The sequence below is a fragment of the Cyanistes caeruleus genome, chromosome 30 (genome assembly GCF_971803275.1).
Source record: "Cyanistes caeruleus chromosome 30, bCyaCae1.hap1.1, whole genome shotgun sequence".
In the NCBI taxonomy this organism is placed as follows: Eukaryota; Metazoa; Chordata; class Aves; order Passeriformes; family Paridae; genus Cyanistes; species Cyanistes caeruleus.
In genome coordinates this window covers 1285670-1311083 of record NC_141730.1, presented here as the reverse complement: position 1 = coordinate 1311083, position 25414 = coordinate 1285670, and the positions used below count along the sequence as shown (strand labels likewise).

The 25414-nt window shown below is 57.1% G+C and overlaps 2 protein-coding genes across 6 annotated transcripts; one reads left to right on the top strand and one right to left on the bottom strand.

Annotated features, from left to right (window-relative positions):
- Window positions 1–272: 272 nt before the first annotated feature.
- On the bottom strand, window positions 273–25414 carry HAPLN2 (hyaluronan and proteoglycan link protein 2). Of its 5 annotated transcripts, none has more exons than XM_086866245.1 (8): window positions 25203–25414; window positions 7093–7178; window positions 2739–2891; window positions 2440–2553; window positions 1767–2117; window positions 1452–1568; window positions 1166–1351; window positions 273–1043 (listed from the first exon to the last, which is right to left on the bottom strand). In XM_086866245.1, the coding sequence occupies exons 4-8, from the start codon at window positions 2525–2527 to the stop codon at window positions 760–762; spliced, it is 1026 nt and encodes a 341-aa protein (XP_086722371.1). In that variant the 5' UTR covers window positions 2528–2553; window positions 2739–2891; window positions 7093–7178; window positions 25203–25414; the 3' UTR covers window positions 273–759. The 5 variants fall into 5 exon arrangements, with proteins under 5 accessions (XP_086722371.1, XP_086722370.1, XP_086722369.1 ...); XM_086866244.1 differs by having other exon boundaries at window positions 2739–3105; window positions 25203–25403; XM_086866243.1 differs by having other exon boundaries at window positions 2739–4831; window positions 5504–7178; window positions 25203–25348.
- Window positions 5095–10486, top strand: RHBG (Rh family B glycoprotein). The gene is made up of 10 exons (XM_023941660.2): window positions 5095–5275; window positions 6218–6404; window positions 6811–6961; window positions 7096–7249; window positions 7546–7712; window positions 7936–8073; window positions 8220–8353; window positions 8535–8656; window positions 9439–9512; window positions 9971–10486. The coding sequence occupies exons 1-10, from the start codon at window positions 5095–5097 to the stop codon at window positions 10034–10036; spliced, it is 1374 nt and encodes a 457-aa protein (XP_023797428.2). The 3' UTR covers window positions 10037–10486.

The window sequence follows — 25414 nt, the reverse complement described above, 5'->3', positions numbered from 1 at the left end:
TGGGACACTGCTCCCAGCAAATGTATGGGAATGTGAGAGCATCACCAGTGTCAGGGTATCTCCCCATGCTGTTATTCCCCCTGCACTGTGCCAGATCCACAGCTTTTTATAGTTCTCCTGCCTGTGTTGAACAGCAACACCCATAAAACCCTCAAGTGAAGCGACCAGAACACAGATAACCCCTGGACATGGCACTGGGGATGGAAAGTCCCTGTCAAATTCCCCTCATGGAGAGGCGAGATGGCCCCAGGGGAAGGAGCCAGGCAAGCGTGTGCCTTTGCCACACAGTTTTGCTGTTGCTTTATTAATTGAAAAGGCAACACGCCATTAGTCACACTCGTTAATGCCCAGCCCGAGTCCTCTGCACTTGCAGCAGCCAGAGTCATCAGCCATAGTCCTCACAGCTGTGGGGAGTGAGGGTGGAGCGAGGGATTCACCAGGGTTGGGGAATGGGCAGCCTGTGCCATCTGCTGGGGGCCTGGATTAGACCCCCCCTTCCTGGTCCAGCAGTGGGTCTGGCTTCTCCAGTACATCCCAAATACCCCACAAGCCTCACAGCAGGCTGGGACACGGGCACTCCATTGAGGGACGCACCAAGAACCCACATCCAGCTCCATCACTTAATCAGAGGATGCCCGAACCACCCGAAATCGCTGGGAGACCACCCCTCCTACCCCGCCTCAAGCCTCTGCCCAGCTGATGAGGACTGGTGTCTCACCGCTGTCCCCTCTGCTCAGCCCCCCTCTCCTCCCAGTGTCCTTACTTCCCTACGAAGCAGTAGGCGCCGTAGGTCCTCATCTCCTTGCTGGGGAAGCCGAAGCTGCGGACGCCAGGGTCGGGGAGCCCCCCGCAGCGCTCGCGGGGGGTGGTGATGGGGTACCGGACGCTGCCGTCCGCCAGCCACCCCCCGTCACAGCGATCCAGCTGTGAGAACTTCCAGGCTGAGTAGAGCTGTCCCACTTTGGCAATGGCAGCCCCGTGGTTGCGACACGCCTGCCCGGCCTCCTTGAAGTTCAGGTGGCCCCGGATGAAGTAGACCTGGCCTGGCGGTGGAAGGGGGACACGGTGGGTGAGCACCTTCCTGCAAACAACCTCAGCCCCGCTGCAAATCCGGGTGGGCAGCAGGGCTTGGTGACGCTGTGAGGACAGGGGACCGCAGCGCTACCTTGGAGAGCAGAGGTGAAGCAGAAAGCATCGAATCGGTCCTTCTGCTTGTCCCTGGCACCATAGGTCCGGACACCGGGCAGGAGGAGGCGGCCACCACACGGCTCCCGCGAGTTGATGATGGGGTAGTGAACGGTCCCGTCAAGGATCCAGCCGGCGTTGCACCAGTCCAGACCCTCCGTCCAGGCTGTGGGGAGAGAGGGGGCTCAGCACCGGCACCTCCCTCCTCCCCATAGCTGGACAGGCGTGGTTTAGGGCTGAAAAGGAATTTTTTTTGAATGCTTCACCTTTGTACAGCTGCTGGTAGGTGGCGAGGCGCGAGTCCTGCTGCTCGCAGGCTCTCTTGGCTTCGTGGTAGTTGAATTTGTAGCGCCCATTGCTGGGCTGGTAAGGGAAGACAACGCCTAGAGGGACAGGGACAGGTTGAGGGCAACGCTCTCCCCAGGCAGGCTTTGACTTAACATCCCTGGGGATTCAGTGCTGAATTTAAGGCTGGGGAATGGGGCGATGCAATGCGGGACATGGGTGGAGGCAGAGAGCCACACACCTCCATTCCAGGGTCCCCCTCCTGCCACACCCCCAGAGATGTAGCCCAGCCTCACCCTCAAGGTGCAGCATGAGCGAGATGCTCTCATCCTCCAGCCCGTTGACGAGCTGGCAGCGGTACCGCCCCTCGTCCTCCAGTGCCACATCGGTGATGGTGAGCGAGGCGTCGTAGCGGTGGCTGTGCCGCAGGCGCACCCGTGGGCTCAGCGGCCCGTAGTTCTTGTGGTACAGCCCATTGGTGATGATGATGATGTTCTCCCGGTAGTTGGCCGGCTCCACCTTGCTCCACTTGACGCGGTAGTTGTGGGGCAGGGCACGCAGGACGCAGGGCAGGGTGGCCGTGGCACCACGCCTCGTGTGCACCGTGGGGTGGAGGGGCTCCAGCAGGTACTGCAGGCGTGGTGGGGCTGCAGCCCCCAGGCAGCCTCAGCACCAACCAGCCACTGTTCCTCCGACACCTCCCCGAGCACCCCTCAACCCTCACCGGCATCTAATGGTTTCTCTCACCCATCCTGGCTCCTCTTCGTCTCTCCTGCACCTTCAGGAGGCACAGCTCAGCGCCTGCCCTGGCTGGACCTGCCCTGCTTCACCTCCCCTCTCCAGCACCGACTCCAAACAGCAGTGCCCAGTCCTCCCTGCAGGCCCTGCTCCGTACATGGGCTCCACACCCTGTCCCCCAGGCCCTGATCCTCACCCAGACTCCCTGTCCTGCCAGGCCCAGCTCCCTACCTGGGGTCCCCGTCGGCCGCTGGAAGATGCTGGACGCTGGGGGTGCTGCCAGGAGCCAGAGGCAGCCGAGCAGGAGCAGCCTGTGCATCCTTAGAGCCGGGGGCAGGATGGTGCCTGGGGGGATCGCAGGGGTCAGGGACACGCAGTGGGACACAGCCCAGCTTTGGTGGGGCCTGGAGGATGTGGCCCTGCCCTGCGGGGGCTCTCTGACATTTACTGTGCAGAGGGGACATCGCTTGCAGGACACCGACCCCACAGACTGTGCCAACCCTCCTTCCTGGCACCCCCCGGTCTCTTACCGTCCCCAGACGTGTCCTTCGGGGAGCCGCAGTGCCCATCCAACGCCCCCAGCCCGCGTGCTGCCCCAGCTCCTGCTGCTTCCCGTCTCCGTCATGAACACCCCATGGTGGGGCCGAGGGTGCTGGGAAGGCCGGACCTGCGCCACAAGGCTCCTGGGAAGAGGTGACACGGGGACACGGGGACACGGCAGGTGGCGAGCAGGTGCTCCCAGCCACCCCGTCACCGTCCTGGGGCGGGCAGTGTCCTGGCAGCCCTGTGGCCCCGCGGGCCCTTGATGCCCGCTCCCATGGTGCCGGCCGTGCCTTTGCTCCCTGCCCTGTCACCGTCTCTTCTCGCTTTCTTCTCTTTTTTTTCCCCCTCCAACACCTCCCCGAGGAGCGCACAGGGAGGAGGAAGCACAATTTCCCATTGTGAGTGTCTTTCTCTTTATTGTTCTGCTCGGCAAAACACAGTGTGCCCAGCTAACAAACATCCCTTTATCTGCAGGCCACAGCTTTGGGAATCCAGGGAAAAGGACAGTCCTGCATTAGGCTCCAGCAGCCTCTTGGGCTGGAAAAGCCCCCCCTCAGCATCAGCCCCCAGTGCTGGGACGGTGCTCTCTGCTCCCACAGGCAGCAGGGCAATGGTTAACTTTATCCCCCTCTCCCTGTCCCTGATGAAGGGATGATGTTCCCATCCCTTGAGGCTCTAGAGGGTTGTGCAAGGGATGGAGTCCCAGTGGAGTTATCCTGCCCCCCGAAAAGGCATCGGAGAGGCTTCCCCATCATCACCTCGGGCCAGGACGCTGCCGGGAGCAAAACACAGGCACACAATGGGGCTGTGTTCTGAGCTCCAGCAACTTCTCCCTCCCCCAGGGTCCATCTCCAGGGCTGGAGGAAGTTCTTCTCAAAGGAAGCAGAGGACAAGCAGCGCCTGTCCCCAGCATCACCCCGGCCTCACCATGGCACGCACAGCACAGCAAACAGCTGCCCCCGCCAGAAAAGGCATCAGGGTGCATGTTAAGTCCCCAGGCCCTCGTCCCCCACCTGCTCCCCACTGCTTCCAGCCTCTTTTCAAGGAGGGGCATCATTTTTGATGCCAGCAGGATGAACTGGAAGCCTTCTTCCAGCTCGGAATGGTCAGAGCTTTGGTTCACTGTAAAGAGGAAAAGGTGCTGTAGCTTTGCTCTCCCTGTGCTGAGGGAGGCTGAACTGGAGCAGCAGCACTGCAAGCTCCTCCCTTGCAGCTCCCCACAGTTATCAGCTGGGTCCATGGCTCTTCAGAGAGTCTGTCATCTCCCTCCCTCACACCTCCTGTGCCCACAGATCCACAGATCCTGTTCTCCCCCAGCAGCAGCTCTGGGCTTCTGGCCTGGAGGATGCTGATTCCCAGCTCTGTGGCACCACAAATGAGCTGAGCGTTTCTCACATTTTTCCCAAGTGAAGGCACCAGCTACAGTCCCCAGCACTCACAAAACCACAGCCCAAAGCAGAACACTTGCAGGGGCTCCCACAAGTGACTCATCCCCCGTCCCCATCCTTTTGGGATCAGGCCATGACCCCAGCCCACCACTGAGTTCAGAGTTGGGCCCAGAGCTGTGGAAAGGACTCACCCAAGTCATTTCCCAAATACACACTGTGTTACTTCTCTGCTCCTTGTCTCTTTTTCTCCCTTTTTGGGATCTGCACCCACTCTTGGTGCAATACAAACACCTCTGCAGAAGCAGAGACAGCCAAAGAAAAGCCAAGGAACCCCTCGTGCTCCGCTCCCCCAGTTCCTGGTGTGGGCTCTATCAGGAGCCTCTGACTCTGCTCTTTGCTCTTGTTCTTCAAGGCTCAGATTCTCCTTCTCCCCTCACGGGTCCACAGAAAACCTCATCCTCAAAGCCCCCTGAGCACTCGTTTTAGCTTCTGGCCAGAGAATTTGAGCCTAGCTTTGTGGGACTTTGCTGAGCCAGCACCTCCACAGCGGGTGCATCATCCTCCACCTCCTCTGCCTGACCGGTCCCCAAAAACACCGTGTTCCTACAATGCAGGGGCTGAAACCCCACCCACAGCTCCTGCCCCAGCCCAAATCCTCCTCCTGCCCCTCCTGCACCCAGCAGAGAGGGACACTGACCCCACACAGCCCACACACTTCCCAGCACAGTGGCTGGAGCCACCTGATACGGCACAGCCAGGTATGGAGGCGTGCCAGGGCATCCAGTGCTGAGTTTCCGTGTTGGCAGCTCTCTCCCGCTCCCGGCACTCCCTTCGAGGTGCAGGAGACGAGGGCAGGACCTGGCAGCCACCCTGGCAGGAGGAGTTTGCAGTCCCAGCGTGGTTCTCCTCATGCACCCCATTTACAGGGGTTCACCTGCCCTGGCTGCCCCCCAACATGCCTGAGCACACAGCCGCCTTGAGGCTCCGGCTCTCCGGGCTGTGCTTCCTCCTCCAAATCCTCAACATCCTCCTCTTCGCCGTGTTTGTCCGGTACAGCCCTGAGAGCAGCCCCGGCCTGTGCCCCCCGCAGCTGAACTGCAGCCAGAGAAACCAGGAGCCGGTGTTCCAGCAGCGCCGTGAGTACCCCACGGCCGTGGGTGCACGAGAGCCGTTCTGCTGAGGGGATGGCACGGGGTGCCACCGTGCTCAGTTCAGGCTGCAGACCTGTCACAGGCTCCAGACTGAAACAGAGAGGGAACTTCCAGCTGCAGGGTTGGGGGACTGGTGCATCCCAGAGGGGGTAAAGCAGATGTGCTGCAAGGATTTCTGAGATGCTTGGACAGAGCCAGCTCCAAGAGAGGGACATTTGGGTCTAGAACATGTGTTACAGCAGTGGAGCTCCAGGAGGAGCACTGAGAGCAGTGAAAAGCTAGGGATCATTGTCCCATGCCTGGTAGGGAGCACAGCAGCTTCTCCTGGCACTTTAGGGTCTGCAGAGCTCTCCACTGACAGGCTGGGTTCTGCAGTGCGGGGGAATTTACACCAAGCCCCTTCCACAGAGGATTTGTGTCCCTGGGTGCTACCAGAGGGTCCCAAGGGAGGCTGGGGGTCTGCCCTGCCAGGAGCATCCTACTGCATGCTGGGCATCACTGCAGAACTGCCAGGGTAAGGGGCTGCCCCTCGCTTTCCTGAGCCAGAGACAAGGCGGTCAGTGGGAGAGGAGCTTCAGGAGCCCTGGCAGAGAGAGGGGAGCGATGGAGCCGCTGGGCAGGGAGCTGGCAGCTGGCAGGTTCTCCCAGTTTCACCTGCCCACATAACCCCACCCAGGCAGTGACTCATGGAGAAGGCTGGGCCACAGCTGTCAGCTGTGGGTGCAAAGGGCATTTAGCCCTTCCAAGCAAGAATCAAATCCCTCATCCTCCAGTTTGCCACCAAATGGTACCAAACTAACCCAAATTCTCTTCTCATCCTTCCTCTCTCCTCATCCCATGAATTGGGACGTGATGCTTTCAGGGGCAGCAGCAAGGTCCCATGGGTGCTGGCATCTCAGACCCACCCTTGTGCTTGTCCTCCACCAGGTTTCCAGGATGTCCACATCCAAGTGCTCCTCAGCTTCGGGCTCCTGGTGGCGTTCCTCAGCCGCTATGGGCCAGGCAGTGCGGCCATCAGCATCCTCATCATAGCCTTCACCATCCAGTGGGCTCTTCTGATCCAGGGATTTTTTTACTTCTTCCTCAATGGCAAAATTTATGTGGGAGCTCCAAGGTAAGGCAGGAGGGAGCTGCTGCTGCCCAGACAGCTCATCCTAGCCCAGCCCTGGCACACTGGCTCCCTCCTCTGTAAAATCACGGCTCTGCTTTGGAGGAGGGTTTTGAAGACAAGTGGGACCAGGCCTCTGGGTCGGTTGAGTACTGCCCTAGCAAGGGCTGTGTAAGTACTGCCAAGGCTGCAGCCAGGCATTTCGGGGGGCACTCTGGCCACCACCTGCCTCAAGCCCAGCCATCCCTTTGTCACCAGCATCACAAGGCTCTGCCTGTTCAGCTTGCAGGAGCAGTGGGATGCAGGGCCTGTGCTGCAGGCTCCTCTCCTGACCCCACCCAGCTCTCCCCAGCCCCTGTGCTCATCCCTGGCAGTGCCAGGTCCAGTCCCACACCTTTCCTCTCCTTCCCAGCATGGTCAGTGCTGACTTCTGCACCGCAGCTGTTCTGATCTCCGCTGGAGCTGTTCTAGGCAGGGTAAACCCTGTCCAGATGCTGCTGCTGGCCCTTCTGGAAGTCACCCTGTGCACTCTCAATGAATACATCCTGCTCAGTCTCATGGGGGTGAGTCACCGACTGGGGAGCCACCAGCAAGGGAGTGGCCCTGGCTTTAGGCTCCTCATGTCAAGCTCTGCCTTGTCTGGAGAGACAAATCCCTCATCCCCACTTCCTGCACGGTGCTTTTCCGTACTCACCAGGTAAGCGACAGTGGACGCTCCTTGACCGTCCACACCTTTGGTGCTTATTTCGGCTTGGTGGTTTCACGGGTCTTGTACCAGCCCTGCAGGGACAAGAGGAAGAGGGAAGAGCGGCAGGACACGGGGCACCAGACGGATGTCTTTGCTGTGGTTGGTATGGAGCTCGAATCCTACAACGCCTGAGTCACAGAGCTGGTGCTGGAAGGATTGTAACCAATATGAGGACAGGGAGGCTGTGGCTTTGACCAGGACAATCCTGCAAACCACCAAGGAGGTCCTCCACCTCCCCAGGGACCTGTTGTGTGGCTGCACCACCCTCTCCTAGAAAAAGCTTTTCCTTTTTCACAGCCAAAAGCTGTGGCCACTTGCATCTCTTGGCAATTGCAAGAAGTTTCTGTCCCACAGAGGGTCAACTCCAGCACCAAGAGCTGCCTGTTCTATTCCCTCCAGGAACCATCTACCTGTGGATCTTCTGGCCCAGCTTCACCTCTGCCACCACTGCCCACGATAATGCTGAGAACTGGGCAGTGCTCAACTCCTACTTGTCACTGGTGGCGAGTACCATTGCCACCTTCATCCTCTCTCCTGTCCTCTACGAGGAGAGCACCCCACGGATGGTAGGTCCTCTCCTGGGACAAACCCAAGTTTCATGCCCTGCCCACATCCTGTCCCACAGGAATGGTAAGCCCGAACACACCCAGAGCAGAAGGGGAGGCCTGTTAGGCTTTCTTAGGTTCATTAAGAACCAATTAAATCCCTGAGAAAGACAACCCCTCCTCCCAGTCCCATGCTGATGCTCTCCTTGGAGCCAGTTTTCCTGACCATGTCTTGCTCCATCAGGTTCAGATCCAGGATGCCACCCTGGCTGGCATGGCTGTGATGGGTATGGCTGGGGAGATGCTGGTCACCCCCTTCGGGGCCCTCATCGCAGGGTTTCTGGTTGGTCTGATCTCCCCACTTGGCTTCAGATTCTTCACGGTGAGTCCCCTGGGGACAGCCAAGGACACTGATCCCAGCTCAGGGGATCACCTGCTCCCAAACCTGCAAGCACAGGGCTGCAGCACAGTGTCCCTGGGCAACTGACCCCCATCACCCATCCCAGCTCTTCCTTGTGCTCTCCCCAGCCTGTTCTATACTCCAGGTTGAAAATCCAGGACACGTGGGGGGTTCACAACATCCACGGGCTGCCTGGGATACTGGGGGCCTTGCTGGGGACCCTGCTGACACTGCTGGCCACCGCAGACACTTATGGTGACAGGTGAGAGGAGCCAGAATCACGGATGCCAGTGACTCCATGCACCAAGCTGGGGCCACCACAACCCCTGAGGTTGGGACTGCTCCACTCACCCTGTTACAGCACCCCTTTAGAAGACATTACCTAGAGCCATGACCCCAAACAACTCCTAAAAGCCCAAAAACCTGTCCCCTCTGGCTTGCAGGCTGGAGCTTGTATTCCCACTGGTGGCCCAGGGCAGCCGGACAGTCACTGACCAAGCGTTCATCCAGCTCGGTGCCCTGCCCCTCACCCTGCTGTTTGCAGCGCTCGGGGGCTGGGTCACAGGTGAGTTCTGCTCCAGTGCAACGGGCCTGGAGGGTGCGAGGGGCAGGGGGATTGACGGGTTTGGGGGAAAGGGCAGGAGCAGCCCCAAAGCAAAGCATCCCCATCAGGCAGGCCGGGCAGAGCCCAGCGGTGCTCAGCACTGTGCAAACCCAGTAGAGGTCGGGGCTATCCACCGGGTTTTATTCCTCTCGGGCTGGGCTCCCCCGAGTCCGTGCTCCTCCCGGTCCCGGCTCCCTGCCCGGGTCTGTGCTCTCCTCGGTCTGGGCTCCCCCGGCGCCGGCTCCCCGTTCCCCTCGGTCCCCGCTCCCCCGGTCCCCGCTCCCCCCGGTCCTCGCTCCCCGTTTCCCCGGTCCCCGTTCCCCCCGGTCCCCGTTCCCCCCGGTCCCCGCTCCCCCGGTCGCCGCTCCCCCGGTCCCCGTTCCCCCCGGTCCCCGCTCCCCCGGTCCCCCGGTCCCCGTTCCCCTCGGTCCCCGCTGCCCCCGGTCTGTACCCCCCGCTCCCCGCTGCCCCGGTCCCCGCTGCCCCGTCCCCCCCGCTCCCCGTTACCCCCGCTCCCCGCTCCCCGTTCCCCCCGGTCCCCGCTGCCCCGCTCCCCGTTCCCCCCGATCCCCGCTGCCCCGGTCCCCGCTCCCCCGCTCCCCGTTCCCCCCGCTCCCCGCTCCCCCGCTCCCCGTTCCCCCCGCTCCCCGCCGCCCGCCCGCCGCTGCCGCTAGATGTCAGGGGAAGCCCGGGCAGCGGCCGCCCCGCTCTCAGACGCCCTCGCCCGGCTTCGGCGTCCTCAGGTGCCGTCCTGAAAATCAAGGTACTGAGGTGTTCCTCGGACGGGCAGTACACAGAAAACACCGTCTTATGGGAGGTAAAGCTGGGGAATTGTTGGTAAAAAGGGGTTTATGGGTCTCGGGCAGCAGCAGAGGTTGGATGTTTCCCCCAGCTGTTGGTACCCTCCCTCCTCTTGCAGCAGCATTTAGGGCAGGAGAGCTGCAGTAAATGCCCCTGGTCATAGACTCAGAATTCCTGACTCAGGCTGGAAAAGCCCTTTAAAAGCACTAGGTCCAACCATTCAACTACTGCCAAGGGCACCACTAAACCACGTCCCCAAGGGCCACATCCCCCAGTCTGCTGAATCCCTCCAGGGACGGTGACTTTAGCACTCCCCTGGGCAGCCTGTGCCAGAGCTGGACAACTCTTCCAGTGAAAAAATTTCCCCCAATATTCCATCTAAACCTTCCTAGTGCAACTCGAGGCCATTTTCTCCTGCCCCCACCCTGCCTGGAGTAGCACCCATTTCTGCCCCTGTCCATGTCTCTGCTGCAGGTGGCTGAGGAAGGATGTGAGCACAGGGCAAGCGGGAAGGAGCTGGGCATCAGCACCTTGGTGTAATGACCCCAAATCCCTGGTGAGTTCCCGCACCACCAGTGGTCTGTCATTGCCAGTGCCAGCTGGCTTCTGGCAGCCTGAACTTCCCAGCAGCCTGCTCTGGAGACGGTCATGCTTGTTCCCATGTGGGAGCCAGCTCCTGGTCCCAAACGTTTTGGGAATATCTGGGTGTCCACAGACCTTTGCAGGGTGAAGAGGTGCTGCAGTATCCCAGTGCTTGTTGTGGGAGCAACTTTTGCTCCCAGGGTCACCTCGGGGTGTCCAGGCTTGGCTCAGCCACTTCCCCTCTCTGCTCCTTGCTTAATTTCCCCATCAGCTGCTCTCTGAAGGAAGGCAATGAGGGGAGGAGGGATGACTGTGTTGGGGAATGGGCACAGGAGGCTGAACAGAAAGCAGCAGACTTTGTACAGACACTTTTGCACATGACAATTAAAATATATATATTTATTTGTAGCTTCAGGATTTGCCCCTGAATTCTCCTGGCACCTACCCAGCTCTGCTGGCTGTTTCCTTTGGGTGTCATCCAGTGAGGAAGGCAAAGCCCCTCAGTTTCCCCTGCACCCCAAACACTGATGCCCATTTGCTGGGTTTTGTGGGTTGCCCCATCCGCCTGAGGACGGTGCAGTCGCTGGAGCGTGGGACAGCCCGAGGAGGCAGCACCCAGGGGCAGGAGCAGGGTGACACCAGGGTCCCCAGCACCATTGGCATTGCAGCCCCAAGACCCCCAGAACCAGGGCCCCACTGCCCCCCACAAAGAGGCTGTCACCCTGCCTGGGAGCAGATGGGAACACCCTGGGAATGTGGTGTTCACCTCGAATGAACCCACAGAGGGTCCTGCAGCAACTGGAGCAGGGGCACAGCCCCAGAGGACTCCTAGAGGAGCCATGGAGGATGTGATGGGGGTCCCCCGTGGGGGGGGCACCTTGGGGTCCCATTTCCCACGAGTCTGGGGTGGCTGCCAGACTCCAGCACCCACCATGTGGGGCTCCTGCAGGCACAGGTGTGCCACCACCCCTGAGGAGGGGACCACAGCCCTACCCCACACAGAGGGGACAGGGGTGCAGGGCCAGCACAGCAAAGTTTGGGGCAAATGCTTTGCCTCCCAAACTAAAGTAGCCACAAGTGGGACCCTCTTGTTCTGATATCTGCTGCTGTTGAAGGACACAGGTTTCCTTCAATTGACTGAACAAAAAAATGCAAATAGTTAATGAAAAGCACCTGTTTGCAGGTGATCATAAAACGTCACTTTAAAACACAGCATTAAGTCAAAACTTCTTGCTTTTGTATAAGTCAAACTATCAAACTGTCAAACTTTAACTTTTCCCACTTTCATTGTCCATCACAGAAAACTGGTGAAATCAGCACATTAAATACTTTGGTGTCACTGAATTTCCATGACAAGACACAGGGAAGTGGGTCACCCGTCTCTGCAGGCACTGGGGGAGGCTTCTGCAGGGACCCCACTCCCCACTCAGGCAGCAGGGAAGGACACATCCCTGTACCCATGTCCGTGTGACATGCTAGAGGGAGAGGAGGGATGCTAGAGGGAGAGGAGGGATGTAAGAGGGAGAGGAGGGATGCTAGAGGGAGAGGAGGGATGCAAGAGGGAGAGGAGGGATGCTAGAGGGAGAGGAGGGATGCAAGAGGGAGAGGAGGGATGCTAGAGGGAGAGGAGGGATGCTAGAGGGAGAAGGGGCACGAGGGCTGGTGCCCCAGCAAGGAGGTGCTGGGCTCCAGTTGTCACCCTTAGCCCGAGGTGCAGGGCTCACCCCAGCCCCACGCCACCTCCTCCCACCTCACCTCCTTCCCAGCCCTCTCCTCCCCTTTCCCAGGAAGCCCCCTTCTCCTTTCTGATCTCCTCGCAGCACATTTCTAAAGCAACCCACTGCGACGGGAAGAAAAGCCCCTCCAGTGAGATCATTGCGAGACCCCCAGACGTCGGGGTCGGGTGTGAAATGGACCTCCCTCCTCCTCCCCTCGCCCGGCCCCCGGCCCCTCTGAAAGGCTGTTATGTTTTGTAATGGGATTAGGGGAGCCCTGCGCCCTCCCCACGCCCGTTCCCGGCGTGCCCGGCCCGCGGTTGTTTAAGCGCGGCCCCGAGCGCGGAGCTCTCCGTGCGGCGGCGGCGGGAGCCGGGGAAGGCGAGAGCCTGAAAGGTTTAGTCAGCGAACAAATTGCTTCTCTGTAGGGGCCGTTTTCTTCCCAAGTTGAACATAATGATGGCAGTTTGAGGAACAGATGGTGCAGCTAAGCAGATAATTCCGCCGGCCCCGGCCTCGGGGAGAGGCAGCGCCGGCTCTGCCCGCAGCGCCCGGGGCCGTCCCGGGACGGGAGGGTCGCGGCGGTGTCGGGGTGAGGATCGCACCCCGACCGAGCACGAGGAGCTTGGGCGAGCACCCCATTCACACCTCCGCTGCCTCGGGGGTGGTTTGGGTGCCAGACTCCGCTCGTGCCTCAGTTTCCCCAGCCCTGCAGGGAGCCCCTCTGCTCCGTCACTTCTCAAGGCAGGGCTCACCTCCGGATCGCAGCCTGACCTGGGGAGACGTAACGAGAGACAGAACAGCTTTCCCTGCACTGGAGCAAAGGACAGCTGAGAACAGCTCATTTTACTCCCGTTTTCCCATTTTGCCTCTCTCTCTAACAGTATTCAAGGTGTGGAAGGAGCTGAAGATATTCCACCAGCTCGCAGGGGTTGGGTGTGCAGAGTGTCCGTGTCAGGCTCAGGGGTGCCAGGATCTCCCTGCTAAAATGAGTCTTTATTTAAAATACACCTGCAGGACAAAAACACAGACACAAAGTAGGCAGGGCAGGGCACGGACACATCCGCGTGGAGCAAGCCCTGCCCGCCTGCCCATGCCACACTGGCCCCAGAGACCCTTCCCCATGCCACGGGGCTCTCACAGCCTTCAGGGCACACTCCAGGCATATTGCACCGCATGCCTGTGTCCAGTGGGTTTGTTTAATTCATGTCCTCCGTGTCCAGCCCTGTCCCCTGAGAGCCCCGGCTCTGACAGCTCCCCTTGCCCTCTCCGTGGCAGCCCAGCTGCCAAGAGACCTGCCTAATTCACCTCTTGCTAATGCAGGAGCTCAATCAGCTGCTCGAAGGGTGTTTTACAAGTCAAAGCAATAACAACATCCCTCTGCTACAGCTGGGGAAACTAAGGCACACAAAGAGGTGCCCAAGAGTCCATTGGAATTAGAAGCAGGACAAAGCCTGGGCTCCCCGAGCTCCCGGCGTACATGTCCTTACACATCCACAGCCCCCACCACCCGGAGCAGCTGATGCCGTGTGCTGTTTGATAGAAAGCCAGCTAATCATCTTTCCCACCTTCCTTAGAGTGTGAATCGTTATCCCAGCGACACCTGTAAAGCTCCTTGTCAGACAAGGCTGGTGCACACATCTAATAATGGGCACCATATGGGAGAGGGAAGGCTTGGGAGAGGAGCAGGGGCCCAGCCATCCCCACACTGAACAAAGAGCAGTTCCCAGTACGGGCCAGTATCACCAGCACTGCTTTGAAAGACCAGCAGCAAGGAGAGAGCCCATGCAGAGTGACAGTGGAGAAGAGCCACCACTCATGGCACTGAACACCTCGAGAGCTCCCCAGGCAGCCCTGCCCTTTGGAAAAGGACCTGGCTAAAGTGACAAGGCAGGAGAACCATGGAGTCCTGCTCACCACACCACGCCCAAAGCCCCAAATCCTCCAAAGCACATCCCACCATGCCTTGGAGCCTCTGCTCACTGCCAGCCTTGCAGCGGCACTGCGGGTGTAGGAAAGCCTCCCACGGGTTAGATGGTGACAGGGAGGCCATGATGTGAGTTAGTCAGGTCCCTGCACCTCTGATCCAGTGCCCCCCAGGCTTCATCCCTGACCCGAAACTTTGGGGGCAGAGCTCAGCCCCCCTGCCAACGCACCCCCCAGTGAAAGTCCCCGCTGCCACTGCAATTACAGAAACATGTTTCCAGGCCCCCATTCATTGCCAGCGGCGTAATGAGCCCCCGGGCACCATCAGCAGGGGCAAAGCAATTAAAATCGCTGCTGTGGTGGCTGCGTGGGTGGCTCTGGCATGGGCTGCTGCCAGTGCCCGTTTTGGGGCGAGTGGGCACCGCCAGGCCAGGCAGGGCCTCAGATTGCTGCATGTCCCTGGGGGTGAACAATCGACTCGTTCTTCCCCGGGTTCAAAGAATAATAAAATAAAGAGGGAATGAAGGCCCCAGTAAAGCTGGAAGTCAAGTTTATTTACAAACTGAGTATGAAGTGAAGGGCCTGGAACAAAGGTGTTATGTAAGGGACAGTCACTAAGGGGCTCTTTACCCACGCTAATTGCCACTTGCTCCACGATATCCATTTATCTCGCAGCTGAAATGGCCTCCTCAGGCTTGTGGGTTCAAGCAGTGCTTGTTTGCAACGCTGTCCAGTGCAATTAGTGCACCAGCACAGGGGCTGGTGCAGTCCCACCACCAAAAGCCACCGGGAAGCCTCACACCTCCCTGGAAAGCGGGATCATGCCCCTGGTGGGTGGAAGTGCTGGTGGGCACATGGCTTGGTAGGGACAGGCGCTGCCTTGCGTGGGACTTTGGTGTCCGTTGTGTAACAGGGAGGGACCTCGAGGTCATCCCAAGCCAGCCTGGGTGGTGAGGGGCAGAAAACCATCATGGGATTCTTGTGGAGGCAGCTGCGAGAAGGAGTGCCCTGAAAGGAGAATGAGGTCTGGAGAGAATTTACAGAACCTGGTCCTTGTGACAGTGTTTCCGAGGGGTCCGGCCAGAAACTGCCCTCAGATTCCAAAACCCAAATGGCAGAAGTCAGAATAAAAACCACCATGAGGAGGAAGAAGCTGCCATGAGTGCTGCAGGGCCTTCCTGCTCCCATCTCTGCCCTCACCCTTGGCATGTCCAGGGGCACAGGGACCACAGAGGGACTGTTAGCTCTGCTCCAGCCAAACTGTCAGCAAAGGGAGGAAGATGAGGTGGCAGCACCCCCAGGAGTCGAGAGGTCAATTTTATTGACAAACTGCCTCTTGAATGGAGCAGGGGGAACAATGCCGGCCTCAGCCCGGGTCAATCGGGACTGTGTAAAGCAAGGGGCCGACTCCAGTGGCCCCGGGAGAGCCCTCCAGGCGAGTGGCCTTTACCAACGTGTTTGCATAACCTCTGACCCCTTCTTTTGGGGTTTAATTGAAATCCCAGCTTGGTGACAAATTGGCATGACCAGCAGGCTGGAGGCCGGGAGGGCGAGCGTGGAGGGGATGATGGTTGGTCCCCTCCCTGCTCTGGCAGAGGCCGACCCGCTGCCCCTTCCTGTCCTGGCATGGGACACCTGCAAAGCCCAAGCCACGGCTTTTAATCACACCCTGCTCCTTTGTCTGATCCCATGTCACTGCCCAAAGGCCACCACAGTGGGCTTGGGACAGGCAACTGCCCGAAGCCAGCAGCAGCTCTGTCTCAGAACAGGCAGGAGCAGACAAGCGCTGTCCGAAGTGTGTAAGCCTCCTTCACAAACACTCTGGACCGGAGCCCCCTTGGACTGGAATGCTCTGATGCTTTGTTAATCACAGCGCTCGTTAGGCTGAGGCATTTGCAGTTTGCACCCCCACCACAGAGACCCCTCTCCCTCCCTGTCCAAAGGGAAAGGTTCACAGCCCTTCTTCAGTCTTGTCTGGAAGTAAAAACAGCTTTTTAGAGCCAACAGTAGAAATGAGCTTCTGAAAAAACAAATGTAACTGAAATACCAAAGCAGCTCCCACTGACTGGGGATCAAAAACTGACATTGAGCCAAATGGAGCTGAAGTCGTCCTATTTCGGAAGTTCCTGGGAGAGAAGTGAGAAATGACAGAATTCCCTGTCATGGTAGAAATCTCATTTTCTGCAGAAACCAGACTAAAAACAATGAGAAAAAGCCCCAAACCAGACTCCTCACAATCCCCATCCCTTTTACAGAGCATTTGCAGCATCCCAGCTGCTCCACACGCTACATGGAGGTACCAGTACACCTGAGAGGGATGGGTATCCCTGCTGGCTGAAGGGACTCCACAGAGTTACAGCACAAATATTTTCCCTCCACTTTTCTTCCTGTCCCAGAATACCAGATTCTGGGATTAGACTGCAGAATTCTCCTGCCCACAGGTAAAGATTTAATATTTCACATTGTGTAGATCATCCAATATGAATCCCAGCTGCCCTTTAACAGGGTTGGAGTAACATCTGGTACCATGTGTAACCACACCCCTGAAGTGCAAATGGCACAAGAGAGGCTCGAACAATTCCCACCTAAATCCGTGCAATTTCCACGTGCAGGTCTGTGAATCACTGAGGCTCCTGTCTGTAGCTCTGCTGTCCCTGCCCTGTAGGATTTCACTGGTCCTGGAGGAACATCCCACACTTTGGAGCAACAGTCACACATTTTGCAGTTCCAACACAAGACTTCCCCTCAGGAACGTGTCTGTACATTCAATTCACATTGAAGCACCTTAAAAACAGAGCAGTCCCACATTGAGGCAAAACCCAAAAATATCTCCATTGCCGCCTGCTTTACTGTCTGCACCTCATTTGCAAATCATTTACAGGGATTTTTACATATCCTAAAATACTTCTAATTGCAGGTTTCGTGTCTGTCATCCGTCACTGATTAATACATTTCGTTGCTATTATTGTTATTATTACTATTAATCGTGCATCCATCCAATTCACAAATCAAAGTCTGTTGCCCAGGATGGAGCCACAAGAAGCAGGTTTGTTTCTAGGAGGTGCAGCCATCAGAGATGATGAGGCTCGTAAGAGCAGCCCCTTGCCCTCGTAGGTCTCAAACTGAGAGCAGCAGATCACCGCTTTGCAGAAGATGTACAAGGAGGGGGGTAAATCAGAGTTTTGGTGGGGACTGGACAATTTGATCCCTTCACCCTACTGCCCCCCTGTGCCACCTTGCAGTTTGCCATGTTTCAAGGGAGAGAAATGGGTTGTAATTGTGTTTTGTTAACCTCCTTCTCTCCCAGCCCCACACAGCACTGGGAATAAATCTGGGATGATTTTATCCCCCCACTGTTTCTGCCCCCAGCTCCCAGAACAGCCAGGTCCTCACGCTCTGCTGCCTGTCACTTAGCCACCTTCCCCTGTGCCCCGTGGGTCACTATTTCCCCAAACAACCTTTGGTTTTCACCAGTTGAAGATCTTAGAGACTTCTTGCACAAAACCCTTTGAGGTATTTCATGCAAGGCTTGAAAAGGCTCCTGCTTCCTCTGGGGGGCATTATCATGACAACCGGCTTTAATTCAGCTCAGATCCAGGCTCCCAGCTGGATCCTCAGCCACGCCAAGTCCCCCCGACACCCTTCGGCTGGCTCAGAGAGGCCAAAGGAGCGCACGGGTCCCAGGATCACGGGGAACTGGCCCAGCCCCATTTCCCAGTCCCCATCCTCATATATATTCCCTTCCAGTCGCCCCGCACTTTTCTCTGCGTGTTCTTCTTTTGCGAGCGCTGCCCTCCTCTTCCCCACTCCCACCGGGCGCTTCCCCCCTCCCCGCAGTCCCTCCTCTGTCCCCAGCATCCCCCTTTCTCTTGGCTCTCTATAAACAAAGCGCCTCAGTGTCTGGGGGAAGAAAAGTTGCATTATGCAAATGGGAAAAAGCGAACAGGAGATTTCTCACTCCGAGAACCCCCATTCCGGGCCTGCACCTCGGTTTCCATGGCATGACCAAAGCCTGCTGGAAGCTGGTTTGCATACGGATGAGAGAGGAGATGAAATCAGCACGAAAGCCCATCGCTGACAGAACACCATTGTTTCGCCTGTCTGATTTGGAGGCTAATGAAACGCCATTAAAAAAGAAAGAAAGAGGAAAAAAACCCCGCCACTTTCATCCTGCCTTTGGTCAGGGATGGGGAGGGGGGGTTAAATATGATGACGGAAGATCATCTGCACTCTTGGACTTGGGGTGAAGGTATTCTGGCACTGGGGAAGGAAATTCCCAGGATGCACTGCCCCTGCAAGCCTGAGCGATGCTGACAGGAGATGGTGCTGTGGGCAGAGCACTGGACTGGGAGAGGCTACCAAGGCAAACCTGCCTTTGCTCCTCTCCAGGAGACACAGGAGCACCCGGGCATGAAAAGACCCCAACTGCAGCCACAAACCTGCACAAATCAGGGAGTCCATCCATCCACTCATAAACACGCCATGCCCAGGAGAGACACTGGAGCAGGCTCATGGGCTGGGATCAGGCTCTCCCGGGTCACAAGCTTTCAGGGTGGAATGAATTAAAAACTGTGAATAAAAGGCTGGGGTGGGGAGAAGGTCAGGGAGGTGCTTAGTGCCTCCATGCTTCTTCACACACAAACCATGACTCTGCTGGGGGAGAGGGAAGAGACAACACAAAATAGAAACACACATGGAAACAGCCTCCCTGGGCTGTTCCTGATGCACCAGTGCATCCCAGCACCTTTCCCAGGGCTCCGAGGAGCGGGATGGATGGAGCAGGAGCACGGTCACTGGCTCTTGGCCCTCAGTAGCTCTCCTGCCCTCGGCCTTGCCATGGCCACCCAGTCCCTTTCCCGCTGCCCCGCTGGCATTGTCTCCAGTGTGTGCCTTCGAGAACAGCATGATTGGCCTTGAAAGGGCTGATTTGCTTTCCCCGGTCCATTGAAACGCCGGAGACCAAAGCCTGTTCCCTCCAGGCGCTCGGAAACCTGGCACCCTTTCCACTTCGCTTCCCTGTGCCCCTCAGCCCAGGGGCTCCTGCTGAGATTTTGCTGTCAACAGAGTTTTGTTCCCTTTCTAGGGCGGTGCAGAAGGGACACAAGGACCTTGAAAATGGCAGCTTCTTTGACACGGCTATTCTCCTTCGACCCCCCTGGCTGAATAAACAACTCACAAAAATGGAGTTTACTGTATTTCCTCCTCAGGGGGAAAACACTGCATCTTGGTCCTAATTAATTTACCTAATTAACATTGGGTCTGTATGCAAAGACCTCTTTCTGTACTGGCCAGAACAGAGGAAATAACAGGAATAAAAATATATTCAGGCAACTCTCAGCCGCAACTGTAAAAGGGACATCGCAGGATGAACTGTGCCACACCGATCATTGAAGCCTCAGAGAAAGCGTCTGCAGGAGAATGGCCTCCACCTCTACCTCCCCTCTGTTTGGGGCCAAATCACACCAGCATCTTGACACGGGGCAGGAGGTGCAGGCAATGGCCTTGGGGAATTCACTGCTGGGACAGGCTCAGGGGGATGGAGCAGGAGGGACATGGAGGAACAGATGCTGTGAAGGAGGGAGCAGTGAGGAGGATGCCCATGAGCGGAGTACAATTCAAGCTGCTGGGCTGACCCCTCTGCTGCCTTTACCAGCAAGCTCTGTGCCCATTTACACTTGCCTGGGGCCAGCTCCATGTTTAGACCCTGAATTTTCCCGGGGCTTGCCCAGTTCCCAAGCAGTCACTGCTCGCCTTCCCCACTCCTGCCTAGGAAAGCCCTGCTCTGCTATTTTGTTCTTTTCCCTGCCAGATGCCAGCTCTCTTCAGCCTCTTTCTTCTCCCCACGCTTTGCTTTGCCGCATAGTTCCGGAAATCAGAAACAAAAGAAGAGGAAAGAAAATAGGCTGGATCTGGGGGGGAGGAGGGGGAGTTTCCCTTCCGTTAAGCTTTTCCAGCTCTCCCGGCCTCCCAATATGAGACACGATATGGCACCTCACATGACGAGCGCTCGCGCCCACGTGCGCGGCCACGTGATGAGATGCCCAGTTATGCCAGGCTGCTGAATGGAGGCGAAAGCGAAGAGGCTGGGTTTGAGCCCGACCTCTTTGGCAGGAGAAACAGGAGGATGTAGGAGAAGCTCTGCTCTGCTCTTGCTCTGCAGCCCAAAGATGCATGGCTGAAACGCACAGGCTGCAGGGAAAGCATTCCCAGGCCACACACTTGCAGGCTTTGTGGCCGAGTTTAAGCAGTAAGAGATGTGCTTTCAGGGCAGGATGTGGGCTCAGTCCCACTGTGGTTATTGGAGCCCTACAGATCAGATTCTGGCAGCCAAAACCTCCTAAGCACTGTGAACTGCAGAGCCTGAGTCATTCATCTGCCTCCGCATCTTCATGTAATCCCCCCTTCCAATAGGGCTGGCAGCATGGCTTTAGGTGTCCACATCATCTGAATAGTTTGATTTACAGGTATTTTTGGTTTCTAAAGGGAAATCCCCCATCCCAGGCTTCATATTTATTCACTGAAATGGCCAGCAGTCATCCTAGAATTTGCTTTCCACAGCAAATAAAACCCCAGCTCAGAGTGTTTCCATTTGGACACGGCAGCTCCCACTCCAAGCACGCTGCCTTTCCCAACTCCCCTCGTTTACGACAGCGCTGAATTTCAATGCCAGCCTAAACAGCTCCCACCCTCAGGAGCCCTGTCAGGATTCTCCACAACGGAGGCAGAATGAGCAGGACCCTTTGTGCATCCCCATGGAAAAGGAGGAGAGAGGGAAGGTGTTTGCAGCACAGGCTCAGCTTGGCTCTGCTCAGGGAGGGTCGGAGTGAGCACCGGGAACGGTGCCGGAGCTGCTCAAAGCCGCGTGGGGCGGGGGCTGGCTGGCTCCAGCCATCAGTAAGATCTGCAAAAGGAGATGAGAAAATGGGCCATGGAAGCACGCCAGGAAGGGACACTGCCTTGGCACTGGGGCACCTCCCAGGCTGGAATCTGCTCCCTGCTGGAGGGAGGGCAGGGCCAGCACCATGTCCGCACCCTGCTCCCAAAGCAGAGCCCAGTGTGGCCTCAGTGGAGCACAGAGCTGGCAAAATCAGCACAGAGCACCAGCCCTGCCAAAACAACCACTGCCACAGCCCAACACTCCAGTTGTATCTGGAGAAGAGACCTCAGACAACTTCACCTGCCACTGGAGCAGGAGCAGGGAGATGCTCCCACCATCAGAAACCTGCTATTAATGGCAGGTGCTCTGTCCACCCCATTTCCAGCTGCCGCCAGACTTCCAGTAATTCTGTGACCTCATTTTCACTTCATTTTGTAAATCATTTTTGGGTTGTTGTTTTTCATTTTACTCAGTTTTTAATTTGTTGTTGTTTCCCTCTGAGCTGGAGTTTGTCATTTAATCAACTTAGACCCAGATATCCTGGAGGGTGTTTGGGGAAGGGGGGTGGGGGGGAAGAATGAAAACGCTAATGTCACATCACCTCCCTAAAATGAGTTTTAATTGTAATCCTTTAATCCCTCTCAGATGGCCCTCTCTTCACTGATGTTTTTCATAATTATTCCTTGCCATTTTCCCATCGGTCTAAGGAGTGTCTTCAAGAGGGAGGGGGTGGAGAAAAGGCCCTTTTATAAAATAATAATAATGGGCCAAATTAAGACACAAAGAGGGAAATAACAAGGGGGCAAGGGCTGCAGAGACAGAATGGGGATTATTAATGCCTCCCCCCTCAGAAATTTCAGTGATGGTGCTCTCAGCCACCCCAATCAGTGGGCAATTGAGGCTTGTTTGCTTGAGTGGCTGCATCCTCCTACAATGACCCACATTTAGCCAAGTGGCTGCATTGACAGAGTACCAGGTGCGCAAGATTGGGAAACCGCCTCGAGGCAGCGTCTCGCCAGCCCGCCCAGCACCGAGGGTCTGCACAGGGCTGCCCACCTCTGGGCCAGTGCCCACCTGCCCGAGGATATGGTCAGTGAGAACTTCCCCTCCAGAGCTGATGAGCTCCTAGGGCTCTCTGCCACTCTGCAGGGCATTGAAGGGCATCATTCCCACTGCTGCTGCCAGTCACCAGCCCCATTTCCCTCTGAAACCAGTTTTAACTTGTCCCTTGGTCTCATCCAGGTGGAGCCTGAAGGATGCTGAAGAGGGAAGCAGAGGCACAGAGGTTATGTCTGGTCTGGGAAGGGAGTCAGAAAGGGTTTTCAGAATGGCCACAGTTCTGCCAAGGGGGCACTAAGCCCTCAATGCCCTCAGTGATGTTGCCTGCACCCAGCAGCAGCCACTTCTGTCCCCTGCAAAGCTGAGCCATCAGGAGACCAAGGTGACCTGTGTGCCTGTGGCTCCAAGCAGCACCCGCTTCCACACAGGATTTCAGGGTTTCTGCTGTCCTGGAATGCCAGACCATGGCAGCCACATCCTCCACAGCCTCTGCCTCCACAGTGCCAGTGCAGTACAGATGGGAACATCACCCAAAACCTCTTGAAGGGACCACAAACGCAATAAAAGTTTGTTGGTTGCTCCTGTGCACTTTGGAAAGCTAATCAGAACCAAGTATCCAGGTTAATCTGTCACTCAAGTCTCTAAGAACACAGGGATGTTGATTCAGGGACGTTAAAGGACGTGGGCCTCAAGAACACAAGCAGGTCCCTAACACGAGATGCAGAACTTTAACTCCAGAGCTGCTCGGGGGAAGCAGCCGGTGAAAGGGGAACATTTACAGACCACTGAACTTGTGTTTAATCTGGGAAACCTCTTGTACAGGTCTGACAGGGGTTAATCCACCCCTAACGTCTCTTTCACCCTCTCTCCTCCTCCCCAGCCATAAAGCTCAGCAATCCTTGCTAATCATCCCATTACTTCAATGAGCTTGACCCAAAAGGCTCCACCAATGCCTCAGCTCCCCGTTCCAGCTTTCTCCCTGCAGCCACCTGTCCCGTCCCGGCCTGGCCGAGGCGCAGGGATCAGACTGACAGTGCATGTCGGCAGGGTGACCCTCGGGGACAGCAGGCCTTGGCCGCAGTGACCTCGGAGGTCAAGTGATTCTTGCTGGAACAAAGAGCCCCTGTGTGCCAACAGGCTGGAGTTTGTGTGCAATTAACTCTGGACAAACCAAACAGAGCGAGTTCATGAGGCTGGCAGCGGCTCGGGGTTTATGGACTCCTGGCTCTGAGGGAAGGGGGACCAGCACAACCAGACGTGAAGAGAGCCCTGGACACAAAGCAGGGTAGGGAGGGGAGCAAAAATAGGATTTCAGCAGAGCTATGGCTGACAAATAATGTCAGGCACCAGAAGCATGTGGGGGGAAGAGCTGCAAAGAAAAGGATCCCTTTAATTATCAACAGTTGGGTGTCAGAGGAGGAAGCACCTCATGGCTGGGGGGATGAGATGGTCAGTGGGAACTTCCCCTCCACTCTGGAGAAGGCTGGGGGATCCCTGGGGGTTGGCTGGGCACGGGTGTTTCTCCTGCAGTCTGACTCAGGGTCAGGAATGGGGAGGGTAGAAAAACCCTGGCTCTAGCACAGTCTGGGACCAGTCAGGGTCCTGGGCATGGCACAGGGGGGCTGTTTTACCTCTCGGCCTGCCTGGCACTGGGAGGATCCAAATACCACCCAGACAGGGAAGAAAGAGGAGCTCAGCATCATGAAAGGTCTCCCTCCTCCCTAACACATCTCCCTCAAATGGCATCTTTTTCTCCTAACAGGGGAGAAAAAAAAATTTAAATTGCTGAGTGGAATTCCTCAAGAGTTGCTCATAGGAGCAACAAAGTGTTTGGGTTTGAATTGCACTGAAACAGAATTTTCAATTATTTGCGCACTACAGTGTCACTGAAGATGCAACAGACAGCAGAAGTTTACTGAAAGTAAAGTATTAAGGTACTTTATGATATGTTATGTTACCAATCCTCAATAAATGCATTGGAATATCACAATTAGCAGGGTTATTCTGCTGCTGACAGGGAAATATTCCTGTAAAATGCATCAATTTCAAGAAAATTGTTTTTTCCTGTTGACATATCACCAGTGATGTGAACACGTCCTCTCCCACCAGCCCTAACCACAAGTGAGCTCCATTGGGCTGCACCGAGAGGCCTCAGACACAAAAATGACCACAAAGCAACTTCCCCCTTCTCTCACATTGACTTCGTGCTCCAGCTGCAGCACTGTCCATCCCCTGCAGTGCCCTTGCTTCAGGTGACACTTTTGGACAAAGCCACAACACCAGTGATTCCAGTCCCCAGCCTCAAATATTTTCATTTAGCTGCCTTCCCCCGGGAAAAACACCTTTTTTGACTTGTGAAAACAAGATATATCCACGGAAAAAAAACAGAGGAAGAGGGAAGGCTGGAGAAAACAACCCCAGACCTTTGCTTCTTTTTGAAGTGATTTGTAAATTTCTTTTCCTTTTTTACACCCGTTTCCTGGCTATTTGGAAAATTTGGAACCGTGGGTTCAGCTGCAGCCGCCTCCAAAGCGATGCCACATCCCTGAGCAGCGCTCCCCCACTTGCCAGCCCCTCTGCAGCCTCCCAAAGCCCTGACCCCTTCTCCCAGCCCGCCCCATTGTCCTGGCCTGGAGGTTGGCACCGAGGCGTGGGAAGCAAAGCAGCAGCTGTGGGTGCCCTGCCAGCCCCTGCACCCCGAAGCACCCGCACCCCATGGCGGGGGCAGCTGGGGATCCTCAGGGAAGAGCCGGAGCGAGGGTGGATAAAAAGAGGAGCGGGGGAAGGAAAAGAAAGGGAAAACAGCCCCCTTTAAAATAAAGAGGAGGAGGAGAGAGCAAGGGGGGGGGGGGGGTGTAAAAATCGTTAGCACTAATTATCAGGCACAGGGACAAACGATTAATTTGCAAGTCAATTAGTCTCAGATAGGTTCACGTTTCCTGTTCTCAGCCACTGAGGGGGAAAGAAAGAGGGAGACACAACTGCGGCCTTAATCCTCCTCAGAGGCGGCCATGGCGGGGCTGCCTGCCCGTGCCAAGGCAGAGGGAGGGGGGTACAGCTGGCACGGCCATGGCGAGGGGCGGCCGTGGCCAGGGCCGTTATGTGCCAGTCATTGTGCCCTCAGAGCGGCCCTGGCACCGCGCCGGCCCCTTCCCCGCGCCGCCATTTGGGAGCCCCCGGCGCCATTTTGTTGATGCCCAGGGACGGCGCCACCGTGGTGGATTTTCCACATTTGGGGGCCACAGACGGGGGTGCTGCTGCTGCTTCCCTCCGTCCCTCGCTGAGGGTGCTCCTGCTTCCCTCATCCCTCGCTGAGGGTGCTCCTGCCTCCTCCATCCCTCTCTGGGGGTGCTCCTGCTTCCCTCCATCCCTCGCTGGGGGTGCTCCTGCTTCCTCCATCCCTCGCTGGGGGTGCTCCTGCCTACCTCCGTCCTTCTCTGAGGGTGCTCCTGCTTTCCCCTCACTGAGGGTGCTCCTGCTTCCCTCCATCCCTCTCTGGGGGTGCTCCTGCTTCCCTCCGTCCCTCGCTGAGGGTGCTCCTGCCTACCTCCGTCCTTCTCTGAGGGTGCTCCTTCTTTCCCCTCACTGAGGGTGCTCCTGCTTCCCCTCCATCCCTCTCTGGGGGTGCTCCTGCTTCCCTCCGTCCCTCGCTGCCCCTGCCAGGCCCGTGTAACTGCGGGCGCCGCCGAGGTCGCGGTGCTCGGGGATACGCGGTGACCTGGCCGGGCCTGCCCTGCCCTGGGGCCATGGCAGCGCTCT

Excerpts from the sequence above, each read along its gene's own strand:
- HAPLN2 (XM_086866245.1), bottom strand. The coding sequence starts at position 2,527 with ATGCACAGGCTGCTCCTGCTCGGCTGCCTCTGGCTCCTGGCAGCACCC. Across the intron at positions 1,569-1,766 it reads GCTCATGCTGCACCTTGAGG|GCGTTGTCTTCCCTTACCAG; the intron begins GTGAGGCTGGGC and ends CTGTCCCTCTAG. Across the intron at positions 1,044-1,165 it reads CTTCACCTCTGCTCTCCAAG|GCCAGGTCTACTTCATCCGG; the intron begins GTAGCGCTGCGG and ends TTCCACCGCCAG.
- RHBG (XM_023941660.2), top strand. The coding sequence starts at position 5,095 with ATGCCTGAGCACACAGCCGCCTTGAGGCTCCGGCTCTCCGGGCTGTGC. Across the intron at positions 8,074-8,219 it reads TTGGCTTCAGATTCTTCACG|CCTGTTCTATACTCCAGGTT; the intron begins GTGAGTCCCCTG and ends TGCTCTCCCCAG. Across the intron at positions 9,513-9,970 it reads AAAACACCGTCTTATGGGAG|GTGGCTGAGGAAGGATGTGA; the intron begins GTAAAGCTGGGG and ends TCTCTGCTGCAG.